Source organism: Pectinophora gossypiella, chromosome 12 (genome assembly GCF_024362695.1).
Source record: "Pectinophora gossypiella chromosome 12, ilPecGoss1.1, whole genome shotgun sequence".
In the NCBI taxonomy this organism is placed as follows: Eukaryota; Metazoa; Arthropoda; class Insecta; order Lepidoptera; family Gelechiidae; genus Pectinophora; species Pectinophora gossypiella.
The window spans coordinates 9,758,189-9,771,852 of record NC_065415.1 but is presented as its reverse complement, the minus strand read 5'-3'; the positions used below and the strand labels follow the sequence as shown (position 1 = coordinate 9,771,852).

Sequence of the window (13,664 nt, the reverse complement as noted above, 5' to 3'; positions counted from 1 at the left end):
GTTGATATGTCAGTCACTGAGTCAGTCAGTTTCTCCTTTTATTTAGATTTGATTTTTTCATACAAATGTTTTTTCCTGCTAACTACCGTTCCCGTGGGAATTTTGTAATATCCTGTTGCAACTAAGCTTTAAGTTTACTAAAGTACCTGCATGCCAAATTTCAAACGTCTAACTTGAGTGGTTTAGATTTTTCATACAAAAGGATTTTCCCGCTAATTCCCGTTCCCGTGGGAATTTCGGGAATTCCTTTCTTAGTACACCTCTACGGTGTCTAAGGTACCTGCGTGCCAAATTTTAAACATCTTACTTGAATGGTTTAGATTTTTCATACAAAAGGATTTTCCCGTTAATTCCCGTTCCCGTGAGAATTTCGGGAATTCCTTTCTTAGTGCACCTCCACGGTACCTAAGGTACCTGCATGACAAATTTCAAACGTCTAACTTGAGTGGTTTAGATTTTTCATACAAAAGGATTTTCCCGCTAATTCCCGTTCTCGTGAGAATTTCGGGAATTCCTTTCTTAGTGCACCTCCACGGTACCTAAGGTATCTGCATGCTAAATTTCAAATGTCTAACTTGAGTGGTTTAGATTTTTCATACAAAAGGTATTTCCCGCTAATTCCCGTTCCCGTGAGAATTTTGGGAATTCTTTTCTTAGTGCACCTCTACGGTACCTATGGTACCTGCATGCCAAATTTCAAACGTCTAACTTGAGTGGTTTAGATTTTTCATACAAAAGGATTTTCCCGCTAATTCCCGTTCCCGTGGGAATTTCGGGAATTCCTTTCTTAGTACACCTCTACGGTATCTAAGGTACCTGCATGCCAAATTTCAAATGTCTAACTTGAGTGGTTTAGATTTTTCATACGAAAGGATTTCCCTTCACTACTCTGCTCCTATTGATTGTAGCGTGATGAAAAGTATACTATGACCTGTCCAGGAGTGTGAAGAATAATTGTACCAAGTTTCATTAAAATCCGTCCAGTAGTTTTTGTTTCTATAAGGAACATACAGACAGACAGACAGACAGACAGACAGACAGACAGACAGACAGACAGACAAAAATTTTACTGATTGCATTTTTGGCATCAGTATCGATCACTTATCACCCCCTGATAGTTATTTTGAAAAAATATTTAATGTACAGAATTGACCTCTCTACAGATTTATTATAAGTATAGATTGCCACAGGTTTTGTTTTTAAGTGTATATGTACAATATTTAAACAACCTCATTGTGTATTAACAAAAATAAAATAAAAAACTTAGCATTGTTTTTAATTATTTTTTATATTGGTCATTATTAGTAAGTAACTTTAAGTGCCGGTAAGTTGCAATTTGCTTCGTTACTACCATACTAATGATTTTTAAGTGTAAAAAATACTTTTTGTATAAAATGTCGAAAGAAAGTTTCTAGCAGCGTTAATTTCATATCATTTCTTCGCCAATTGTTCCTAAAAGCAAAAACTTCATAAAACATCTAATCTAAGTCCCTAAGCATTATACCAATATATATGTACATATAGGTACATATATATATCTTATAGTAAGGCACTGTAGCCTACTTGATTACAGGATCGTGGATGACATTATACCTATACCTGTACATACTACATTCCTATTTCATTTATAAATGTTTACATGATACACAAATGATAATCAGTGAATTAATCGGCAGTTTAAGCAAATATCAATTATGGTTATGTTCTATTGTATTTTTTAGTAAATTTGGAGTAGCTTTTCATCAAATGGCCATCATATTTTTGGCTCCGCCAGTTCAATATTTTTGTCCCGGAGTTAATTCATCGTGCTGTGATAATCCAGTTTATAATAAGACGATATTTACCCGTACTATAGTCACAGAATTTAACTTAATTTGTTATAAGTCATGGCTTAAAGATTTTACACAGACACTGTTCCAATTCGGTGTTTTAACCGGAAGTTTGCTGTGCGGGATGGCGTCCGACAGGTAGCATCTCTAATTCAAGCTCGTGACCTTTACCTTCATATAAAAGATAATGAACATTTTATAAAATTGGGTGAAAACATTCGATTATAATTCAAAATCATTTCAGATTCGGACGAAGAAAAACTTTAATATTTTGTGTTATACTACAAGCATTTACGGGGCTTATGGTGTCGTTTGTTCCTGAGTACTGGAGTTTCACCATAATTAGAATGATACTGGGTTTCGCTGTCGGTGGTATACTGATTGTGGGATTCGTCATGGTAATGGAATACGTTGGACACGAGTACAGAGACGTAGTGTCAGCTCTCTATCATATTCCTTTTACCACAGGTCACATTTTATTAGCACTTTTTGGATACCTAATAAGAGATTATGTGTATTTTCAAGTGGGGATATCTTTGTCATCTATTATTTTGTTAACGTACATTTGTATTCTGCCTGAATCACCGCGCTGGTTGCTGGCGGTAAACCGAACGACCGAGGCCGTCCAATTGATGGAACGAATCGCTAAAATGTAAGTCTCTCTTTACTTTTACATCTCACGTAGAACTCAATAATAGATGTCATTGTATTTACTTAAATGGAATGTATTTTCCAGAAACAACTTACCAGTGGAGCATATCGAACGCGCAGTGGACCTTTATCAATTAGAACATAAAAACCATTCCAAAAGTTACGTTTGGGATTTGTTCCGGACGCCGAACATGAGGAAGAATATGCTGGTGATGTCGTTCCTGTGGCTGGTGTGCAGTTACTACTTCTATGGAGTGTCGTATTATATCTGCCACCTGACGGGAGACCTGTACATTAACGTGGCGGCCACCGGCACCGTCTGCGTCTGCTCCTGTCTCATAGCTATCCCACTCATGAAGGTCTTGAAACGAAAGACAGTTTTAGTAATGTCCTACAGCGCATGTAGTCTATGTTTGCTAACGATCGCCGCTGTTCCTGAAGGCAAGGGTTCCATTGTTCTCGGCTGCTTCGGACTGCTGTCCAGTTTCCTCATATTCGTCGTTTCGTACTTGTATTGTTCAGAAATGTTCCCGACTGTAGTTCGCAATGGTGCAATGGGTATTGCTTCGACGATGGCTCGACTGGGAGCAATGATAGCACCGTTCGTGGCTACGTTGAGACCTTATGGACAATGGTGTGCTCCAGTGGCATTTGGAATGTTTCCTCTACTCGCCGCTTTGTTATGCTTTTGGCTACCCGAAACGAAGGGAAGAGGCCTAATGATGACTTTAGAAGAGGGTGAAAATTTTGGTAAAAAGAAACCAGAACCACGAAACGAAACAGCTGGCATTTCGGGTGATATAACTTAAAAATGCCATTATAATATCAAATAGGTATGAGTAATAATGATGAAAATGTTTGTCATATTGGAGCGAGTATTGTACGAAAATATATTGATTACGATTACACTTATCTGTTTTAATGGAATAAAGGTGGGTGAAATTTTAAGCAGATGTAAGGCGCAAAGGGGGTTTAGTATGTTGTAAGGGTTCTCGATTGCGACTGTAGGGCTTCGCTGACGACGGTGTCCGCAGTGCTCGTCCGAGCCCAGGGCGCTATGGCGGCGGCGGCGGCGGCCGGCGTGCTGCTCTGCTCAGCCTGGTACTACACCATACTCGCTGGTGAGTATACATCGCGTAAATTGACAGTTGTATCTATAAAACGTGCGAATCAAATAGCCGCCTCGCGTCAAGGAAATTGCATACTAACGAGGTGTCTATTAACTTTCACGGGATATAAATATCTACTCGTCGTTTTTAATTAAAATACTTACTCCTCTAAATAAATTCCAACTATTTCAGGGTTTTTCACACTATACTGCCCCGTCACGTACCTCATGTTTTTCAATCACAAATTGTACAGAAAATTCGTCGACTTATTGTTCGCTCTGTGGGAGCTGTATCCAGTGGTAAGGTATAGGAATGGATTTATGTTTGATATTGGAAAAAGTTTGTATGATGCTGTCCGGGCCACTATTCAGTTTAATTTTGAAATACCCACATCAATAAAATCTACTTAATCTCTACTTTCACGTGTAGACAAAAAACAGTAAGTACATAAAAGCATTAAAAGAAAATGAATGTTATTAGGGGTTCGGCCAGTAGTTTTCCCGCATTCAGAATCCCAATACTGACCCCGCCTGCGTGGTCGACGATTTCCCTCATTCAGCGCTTATCGCTATTGACCTACTAGGGTCGATTACTTCTTTCAAGTATTCTTCCTCTCAGACGACGCCCTGAGCCGAGGTTCGCGTCCAATTGGGCACTCAGGCCTGTTGTCTTAAATTTTGTACCGGGTGAGATCCCTTAGTGCTCCCCATTTGTCCGACCATGTAGTTAATGCCATCTGCGGCAAATCTCCAATAAGTCACGTTAAAAAAAAATCCCCAGCCGCGTCACCGTGAGTCTCAGAGTATGTAATAAAGAAATAAGGACATAGAAAAAAGTACGGAAATTCTACATACAATTTTTTCTTAGTGTACACGTGAAACTAGAGATTGTACGTAGATTTTATTGATATACCTAATTAGAAATTATGTACTGAATAGTGGTCCGGAGAGGGGCATCACACAAAGGTTTACATTTAAAATAAGTAATAAAAAATAAATAAATTTTAAAATATAAAACAGACAGTTCTTCTTATCAAATTAACATACCTACTTATTCAACGTATCACTAAACTGCTCTGATTACATTTCAGGCGCTATTTCAATGTTGTTACAAAACTCGACTTCATCACTTTGGAGACTATGTGAATCCAGATGAAAACACAATAATAATTCTTAACCATCGATCTCGTGTTGACTGGAACTATGTGTGGATAGCTCTGTACCACGCTACTCAGAATCCTACTAAGGAAAAATGTTCTTGTAAAGAGACAAGAAATGTCGATGGCACTGAATCGAAGAGTGCCCTTTTTGACATAGGAGGAAAATCAAAGATAAAATTCGTCTTGAAAGACGAACTTAAGGTTGTACCTGGATTGGGTAAGTCGATTAACCTTACCTAAATCTGTTTTTATTGGCCTTTTTTACATATTTTACGAACCCGTAATTATTACAAGGTGATTTTTTCTTTATTATTTTTACAAGGCAACAAAAGTATTTCAGCACCATTTTAACGATTAATTTAACTTGTTTAGTTATATATAGATGCTTATAGGCAGCATACGACCTGGCATGTACATGTCATGGGCCCAGGAGTATAGAATAAACTGCCTAACCATATCACACAAGCAAAGAATTGCATTATATTTAAACTAAGACTTAAAAAATGGCTTATCGAGCAGGCATTCTATAGTTTTGTCGACCAGTAATTGATAATATATTTTAATGTAATTGAATTCCGTAATAGTATTTAATAAATTGGATTTAATTTAATTTAATTTTGTATTATCTGTGACGTGTAATTATTATTACTTATTAATAAATGACTATGACTACGAGCTATAGGTGGGTATACAGGGTGTTAGTGACATCGTAACGAAAACTTTGAGGGATGATTCAGGCCATGATTCTGAGTTGATATCAAGTGGAATTTTCCGTCGCAAAAGTATGGAACGGAAAATAATTTAAATAAGCTCTAAAATTTACATGACTTCTCCGACAGGAAATTCCACTTGATATCGACTCAGAATCATGGTCTGAATCATCCCCTTCAGTATTCGTTACAGAGTCACTAACACCCATACCTATTTGTATGGCTACTGTATGTACTTGTATGGGGTGTAAGTGACATCGTAACGAATACTGAGAGGGATTATTCAGCTGATTATTCTGAGTTAATATCAAGTGGAATTTTCCATCGCAAAAGTATAGAATTGAAAATAAATAAAAAAAACTAAAAAAATAACATGAATTTTGCGACGGAAAATTCCACTTGATATCAACTCAGAATCATGGTCTGAATCATCCCCCTCATTATTCGTTACGATGTCACTAACACCTTATATATTTATTTTCTACCAGGTTGGATAATGCAGTTGAACTACTTCCTATACGTGAAAAGAGCGTGGAGCGAAGACCAGCTGAGTTTGAGCCAGTTTGCTGACTACTACACGCGTCTGAGGCGCTCCTGTAGACTCGTTCTGTTCCCAGAAGGCACTGACTTGAGCGACGAAAATCGCAGAAGAAGCGATAAATTCGCTGAAGCAAAAAAATTGCCGGTTTGTATAGATATACTTATAACGGCCTCTGTGGTCTAGTGGTTGAGCGTTGGGCTCACGATCCGGACGTCTCAGGTTCGGGCCCTGGCTTGGTTAGAACATTGCAGGCTGATCAGCCGTTTGTCAGAAAGTGAGATGATCCGTGCTTTTATAAGCACGTACTTTTATAAGCGCAAATGTCAAATTGCAATTTTGTTTTTTTAGATGAATTGCTTCCATGTAGCCATTTTAACCCCCTGGTAGACGGGCTGGGTTCTGGTCCGATTGGTGGCAATGATTTGATCTTTATACCGTATTGCTTGTCAGCTCTACATTTATTTTATACTATACGTACAGTGATTTTCAAAAATATATAAGTATATATAAATATATAAATATAAATTTCTATGAACATGCGTTGTTCTGTTTGAAAACCGACAATATGAAGCCTGTTTGTATTACCTGAATTTAGAATGATTTGAGTAAAATGATATGTTGTGGTGATATGATATGAAAAAGAACTATTGTGTTGTTGGATAATTTTAGTTCGTGACAAAGTCGGACGAATGTTATCCCCATTGCAATATAATACAATGTTGAAAATAATAGTAAATTTAACAAAACAGGTAAGTAAGTACCTGACTCACTGTATGTACAGTCATGAGCAATATCATGTACCCACTTTAGAACCCTGTCGCACTATCATATTTGATATTTAATGAGACTTACGGTTTAATTTATCAAAAAAACTATTTAGTATTATATGGTCTGTGTGTGTGTGTGTGTGTGTGTGATTATTGCGTTAGTATTATATGATCTGTGCAAAAAAGTTAATGTGACAAAGTTTCAAAGTGTATACATATTAGTACTCGTGACCGTACTTACCTCGGCGGACAACGTAGACATACGTGTTATTCATAATGTTTAGTTAATCGAAATAACAACGTGCTTATTGTATTTTAGTTACGAAAAACTTTTTTTGCTCTACATACAAACAAGAGACGTCCGTTATCCCTAATGGGGTAGGCAAAGCCACAAGTCACAATCAAAGACAACTGTCCCTAAGATGGGTAATTATGATGAACTTTATGGTAATAAGGAATCAGCCTATCGCCCATTTTGTTAGAAAGGACACAATTCCTCTTTTGCTTTAATCTGATTTTCAGATTAGGCAGTGCCCCCGCCAAGTCGAGCAAACCGTACCAGCCTTTTCTTGAAGCCATTCATTTATATTTCCAGCGCTACGAGTACGTGCTCCACCCGCGCACAACGGGGTGGGCAGCGCTGACCTCGCAGCTGCGCCCGCGCCTGCGCTCTGTGTATGACGTCACCGTTGCGTATGACCACCCCGCGCAGACCGAGGCTAGCTTACTGCAAGGGAAGATACCTGGACACGTCTATTTCCACTTTAAACGGTAGGATATATGCACAAAGATTATTTTTACATCATTACACCTTTGCCCAGAGTTTGGGCTTCCTATAACGATTAAAACACATAATAACGGGTTCTTACCGCGTTTAAAGTAGGGATATGAGACTTAATGTGGTCGGCCAGACATACCACGTGAATACAGTACAACTTGGGCGGTCTTATTGCTCTCTAATTTCTTCCAGGCAACCAAGTATTATTGTTTACACACTTACTTTCAAATGTCAAAATTACTTACTGCTTTTGGATGAATTGATTCTATGTGACCTTTTTAACCCCCTAACACTGGGTACTAGGTACCTAGTACTAGTCTAGAGAGTACCTATATAGTTTATTGCGAATAATCGGTTCGAGACAGTAAACACTTCAATTCGGGGTCGATGTTTGAATCCCTACTTCATTGCTTATCGCTGTCGGCCTAAATCGGTCTGCTACTCTCACAAAGACAAACCGAGCCAAAAGTTAGGTATTTTTTAAGGTTGTATTAAATTGTACAGTGATAACTTGATACGTTAGTAGCCTGTTAGTAGTCTCATTTATTTATATATTTGTGCACAATGGAACAAACAAAAGAAAAATGTAAATAAAGCAGACAGTACATCTCATCATCATCTCCTTAGCGTTATTCCGCTTTCGCAGGGTCTGCTTACTTTGTTACGCTTGTAGTCTATCAATTCAAATAGTGCATTTGTGCATATTCAGACTATATTTTATGTATTTTAGTTACTCGATTGACGAGCTGCCCAATGAAGAAGCCAGTTTGAGGTCGTGGTTGGAAGAACGTTGGCGGGAGAAGGAAAGCAGCCTTCGCAAGTTTCATTACGATGGTGAGCTTGGATAATATTATGTAATCTGTTTAAAGAGGAGCTCGGTGGCGCAGCGGTAAACGCGCTCGGTCTGCGATTGTTGAAGTTAAGCAACTTTCGCAAAGGTCGGTCATAGGATGGGTGACCATAAAAAAAAAAGTTTTCATCTCGAGCTCCTCCGTGCTTCGGAAGCCACGTTAAGCCGTTGGTCCCGGCTGCATTAGCAGTCGTTAATAACCACCAATCCGCACTGGGCCCGCGTGGTGGTTTAAGGCCCGATCTCCCTATCCATCCATAGGGAAGGCCCGTGCCCCAGCAGTGGGGACGTTAATGGGCTGGTGATGAATCTGTTTAAAGACCCACGCTATTCACCGGGCCCGATGCGTCGGGATCGGGAAGTGTAATTGCACATCGGGTGGGCGGGGCCATGATTTCGTCATACTTTTTATATCTACACGTCGAACGGCCCGATTCATCGGGTAATATAATAAGGTTTTAAGGTTGATGCACAAAAAGAGGAATGATAAAAATTACAGTTTGTTATATAATTAGAGATTAGTTACCGGAATCCATAGTCATGTTACGCGGGATTTCATTGGGTACCTATTAGACTACGATTTTATACTTCATTACCTAGTTATGTTTTACTATATAAACTATTAAGAACATATAAAATGTAACATAAGTATTTATATCGATTTTTTTTAAATCGTTGTCCAAGATTAAAAATTAGTTGAATCAACTTAGTTTTAAAATATATGGTTTCCCATAGTTTTAGTAGAACAGATTTCTTCTTATATCTTTATTATTTTCATAGGCAAATAATAGGTTTTCCTATAACCTCACCTGATGATTAGTGACTGCCTATTGCAGAACTTGCTGACCTACTAGTAAATGCCTAAATAATTAATACGTGCAACTGTTGAAAGCCTTGTTTTCTGAGGCTAAGGCAATCTTCTCTTCTATAACCGTTTTATGAACATATAAAACTGCTTAGCATACGACACAGTTCAAAGTCATTGCCATAGAGTTGCAATGTGCATAATTTGCAGTTTTACCTTTCTTGATTACGTCGAATATATCAGATTATTTATACCTACATGTTTCGATAAGCAGCTAATAAAATGGGTAATAAAATGGATTTTGGGTATAGTATGCGTCCATAAAAAATGCAATACAGTAATCTTTGTCTTTATTAAATGTATTTATATCGTTATAATCATTTATTAGAGTCTGAGACAGATAAAGACAGGGAAAAACTCATTAATATTTTATGAACTTGAGATGTAATTTTCAGGAACTTTTATCGACCCCTCGAACAAGTCACCCGTAGAACGAGCACCGAGAGAAATGCTAACTGCGAAGATAGGATTCATGTTCTGGACTATAATAGACCTCCTCTTTGCCTATGGGATGCTCTATAGTGTAGCTTTCCGCTTTTGGGTCCTTTACCACTGCTTTTTATTTGTGTTCGTTACCTGGTACTTCGGAGGATTCCATAACATACAGTACAAATTACTTGAGAAATTAAAAGCGAATTAGATTTTTTAGATTTTAGTAGTATATAGATAAATCATTACCTGTGGATTCTCGTGTATGCCAAAAAGTTAGGAATCGATTAAAAACAAGGTAATTTTATTAACTGTTGTAAGTATATTTAATTAATACAATTACTTATAAAAAATATGCAATAAACTATTGTTTAAGATATGCTGTTTTGTTATCATTAGTCTTTCTTTCTTTGGGTTGTTCAACTTGGTCAATAGTATTAAAAAGAACGATATCTTTTGTTTCTGGTAGAAACAAACATAAAAATGCAGCGCAGAAGGCTAGACCACTGAATATCAATATCGACACCCATTCTATACCAATGTTCACTACAAACGGCGCGACAAAACTTGCGAATCTCGCGAAAACTGATGCAAGCCCCATCGCAGAGTTCCGTACAACGGTGGGGAATAATTCACAAGAATATAGATAGGTTAGAATGAAAGACGTGTAAGCGCCTAGTTGTCCAATGATAGCAAACGCTAATGTTGCTGTAGGCATGTCTTTTGGTAGGAATATGAATATTAGGAGAGGAACAGCTGCTGTACAGAAACTGACGATGATGCTCACTTTTCTCTTGAGGTATAGTGAAGACAGAACTACGAGGACGAGCCCTGGCGCGAGCACCACAGCTGACAGCATCACGTTGAGGTACAGGTTCCCGTCCAGCCGGCCAATGTACTGGTTGATACCGAAGAATGTATGCGCGCAGCACATCCACACTAGCACGTTGACGATCGTGTACTTTCTGATCTTTGGCGTTTTGAACAAGTCCAAATATGTACCGCGTTGTTCGTTATTGCTCTCAATTGAGTCTAATTCACTCACAATCCTTTCGATATTTTCTGTTGGACGATTATTTCTGAAAAGAAAAATGTTTTAAACAGGTATATCATTCTATAAAATAAGATGTATAAGATTGTAATTAACCTTGGTAACTTACTTTTTTGCTATGTATGTTAGAAGATCAATGGCTTGTTTCTTTTTACCAACAGTTATCAACCAGCGAGGAGATTCAGGTAAAAGCCAGTAGTACGCCACGACTAGCAGCCACGGCGCTGACGTCACGAGAATAAGATATCTCCACTCCCTTAAATAGTATGCAATTATCGGCTGGGCGAAATAGCCTGTGACGTAGGATATGCCCTCCAGTCCTACAACATATGGTCTGAAGGATTTTCCACTTATCTCTATTAATAAGATATAGGCACACAGCATGGTTCCTCCAAGAGACATGCCGATGAAAAACCGACAGACGATGAACATCCACAGTTGGGGACTCACAGCCGCCAGAACTCCAAATAGTGCCGTGAAGAAGAAAGCATTAATTGTTGAAATTTTTCGCCCATATCTGAAATAACAATAAAGGTATTATCTGATACTTATTTTATAAGTAGATAGCGACATAAATTATTGTAAAGATGAATAGGATTTAGATAGTGCTTACCTGTCTGATACGTAGCCGTACACAAGGCTACCTGCTAGTATGCCAACTTGCAGCATCGATTGTGATAAACTCGCTAACGAAGTTCTGTCGCATATGAGATTCCATTCGCTCGTCACTGAGCTGACGATCGTGCTCTGGTCGTATTCCGGATTTCGACACGGACAATGATTAGTTAAATTGTAGGCATTGTCATCTTTACACACATAGTTTACACTAGGCAATATAAACACTACGTTGGTTAACTGGAATTCGGTTGGGTAACGACCTAAAAGTATGAGAAATAATACCCAAGACTGGTATTTACCAAACCGGCCGATGATTGTCTCAATTGCGTCTTCTAAAGACATATTTCAATACACATAAGATACAATTTGTAATTAATTACAGTCTATGTGAACAATGGAATCACGTGTTTCAATTTACAAGACAACTGTTCCATGCCGCGTCTGGCGACATTCTACCAGACTGATACAGTAATAAATGTCTCTCTTATACTGATTGCGGTGTTTCTATCTTTATTATCGTTACTGATATTAAAGTTTGAGAGGTCGAGTATGTATATTAGAGATATATTTATTTACCAAAATCTGCCGAGTTTAAGGCAAATACGAATTACTTAATTATATGATGTAACTTAAATATTTTCAGCATGGCTTTATCAACTATTATCAAGAAGCGCTTGGTACCTTATTTTAAAACTTGAAACTTATCGTCTCATAGATAAATGAAATAGCAAAGTTACGGCGTCATGCTAGATTTATTTAGGACAATGCACTGTTTCATTCTGTTTATCTGCAGCCGTATAAGCATAGCAGTCTTTAGGTAGGTACAAAGTAGGTACTTACAGCAATATTTGCAATTTGTACAGTATTAATTAAATTACCCGTATATTATTAGGTAGGTTAACTGAACATTATGTCTTTATTGTCTGCACAAATAATGATATTATGATGCAATTTGAATGGATCTATACCTTGTTTCGCAAACAATTATTGGTATGATTTCATTTTCCTAATATTCGCTTGCTTCAGGCATATTTCACCCTCCTGCCAAAACTACCACATTGGATTTTTTTAATAACCACTACTTATATTATACTTTATGCAAATTATTGGTTTGTTCGTGTTGATGAAAATTGCGTATGCCGTAATAGAACTTGAGTCTGGCAGTGTATTTTATCAGCATACAAACCTAACCTAATCAATTTTATTATAACAAAGTTAACACTCGTGTTTCATACAAACGTCAAATGTTTAATCTGCGTACCTAATTAAATATGTGTACTGATTATCTGCCAGACAATTTAGTTGAGAAATGGAACAATGGGCAATTTTTTTATTGAAGTTGGCAATCAAAATATTTTGGGAACGTAGGTAAGTATACCTAATTGTTCGGCGTAAAGGCGGCACACTAAGGTAGTTATATAAAAGTTACTAAGCGGAAATGATCCCGCCGTAAATCATCTATAATACAATAAGAAACCGTAACTTTATGACACGTTATAAGTACGGTTACGTCACGAGTATTAAAATGTAAACACTTTGAAACCATGTCACATTAACTTTTTTGACAAATTAAACCGTAAGTCTCATTAAATGTCAAATATGATAGTGCGACAGGGTTCTAAAGTGGGTACATGATATTGCTTATGACTGTACATATACATGTACGTTATACATGTTCGTATAATAGTATCTATAATATAGTACTTTATTGCACCAAAATAATGAGTCCGTTTCAATAAGACATCCAATGTTAAATAACACATCCATTATACCTAAAAGATAAATTACTTATTATATGTGCCTTTGTCTGTCTGTGGCAGTGCTTGACTATAGTAACATTTATACAGGGTGTTAGTGACATCGTAACGAAAACTTTGAGAGATGATTCAGACCATGATTCTGAGTTCATAATCAACTGTAATTAGCCGTCGCAAAAGTATAGAATTGAAAATAATTAAAAAAATACACTAAAATATTCATGAATTTTCCGTCAGGAAATTCCACTTGATATCAACTGGCTACCTGTATGTACTTGTAGGTACATACAGGGGTGCAAGTGTCATTGTAATGAATACTGTGAGGGATGATTCAGCTCTATATTCTGAGTTAATATCAAGTGGAATTTTCCATCGCAAAAGTATATAATTGATAATAATAAAAAAAACATGAATTAACTCAGAATCATGGATTGAATCATTTCTCTTAGTATCCGTTTCGATGTCACTAACATCATGTATATCAATATTGTACTTATTATATTTAATAAAAACAACTCTAACAACGTTATAATGTTATTTTTTAATCTAT

General features: G+C 37.2%; 3 protein-coding genes across 3 annotated transcripts; 2 read left to right on the top strand and 1 right to left on the bottom strand.

Annotated features, from left to right (window-relative positions):
- Nucleotides 1–2,044: 2,044 nt before the first annotated feature.
- On the top strand, nucleotides 2,045–3,289 carry LOC126371621 (organic cation transporter protein-like; the record flags this gene model as incomplete). Its single annotated transcript, XM_050016937.1, has 2 exons — nucleotides 2,045–2,481; nucleotides 2,566–3,289. Coding segments are annotated over 2 exons (1,161 nt in total), but the record flags the coding sequence as incomplete, so codon positions are not given.
- Nucleotides 3,290–3,481: 192 nt separating this feature from the next.
- LOC126371286 (lysocardiolipin acyltransferase 1-like) lies at nucleotides 3,482–9,899 on the top strand. Its single transcript, XM_050016585.1, has 7 exons — nucleotides 3,482–3,601; nucleotides 3,782–3,888; nucleotides 4,680–4,965; nucleotides 5,947–6,143; nucleotides 7,362–7,537; nucleotides 8,275–8,378; nucleotides 9,655–9,899. Exons 1-7 carry the CDS (start codon nucleotides 3,538–3,540, stop codon nucleotides 9,897–9,899), a joined length of 1,179 nt encoding a protein of 392 aa, XP_049872542.1. The 5' UTR covers nucleotides 3,482–3,537.
- On the bottom strand, nucleotides 9,533–13,508 carry LOC126371268 (organic cation transporter protein-like). The gene is made up of 3 exons (XM_050016552.1): nucleotides 11,353–13,508; nucleotides 10,849–11,256; nucleotides 9,533–10,767 (listed from the first exon to the last, which is right to left on the bottom strand). The coding sequence occupies exons 1-3, from the start codon at nucleotides 11,697–11,699 to the stop codon at nucleotides 10,053–10,055; spliced, it is 1,470 nt and encodes a 489-aa protein (XP_049872509.1). The 5' UTR covers nucleotides 11,700–13,508; the 3' UTR covers nucleotides 9,533–10,052.
- Between the last annotated feature and the right edge of the window lie 156 nt (nucleotides 13,509–13,664).

What these genes read in the sequence shown, in the direction of transcription:
- LOC126371286 (XM_050016585.1), top strand. Translation starts at nt 3,538, where the DNA reads ATGGCGGCGGCGGCGGCGGCCGGCGTGCTGCTCTGCTCAGCCTGGTAC. An exon ending in TGTGGGAGCTGTATCCAGTG is followed by an intron (nt 3,889 to 4,679) that starts GTAAGGTATAGG and finishes ATTACATTTCAG; the next exon opens with GCGCTATTTCAATGTTGTTA. An exon ending in GTCTATTTCCACTTTAAACG is followed by an intron (nt 7,538 to 8,274) that starts GTAGGATATATG and finishes TATGTATTTTAG; the next exon opens with TTACTCGATTGACGAGCTGC.
- LOC126371268 (XM_050016552.1), bottom strand. Translation starts at nt 11,699, where the DNA reads ATGTCTTTAGAAGACGCAATTGAGACAATCATCGGCCGGTTTGGTAAA. An exon ending in TACGGCTACGTATCAGACAG is followed by an intron (nt 11,257 to 11,352) that starts GTAAGCACTATC and finishes TTGTTATTTCAG; the next exon opens with ATATGGGCGAAAAATTTCAA. An exon ending in CTAACATACATAGCAAAAAA is followed by an intron (nt 10,768 to 10,848) that starts GTAAGTTACCAA and finishes TTTTCTTTTCAG; the next exon opens with AAATAATCGTCCAACAGAAA.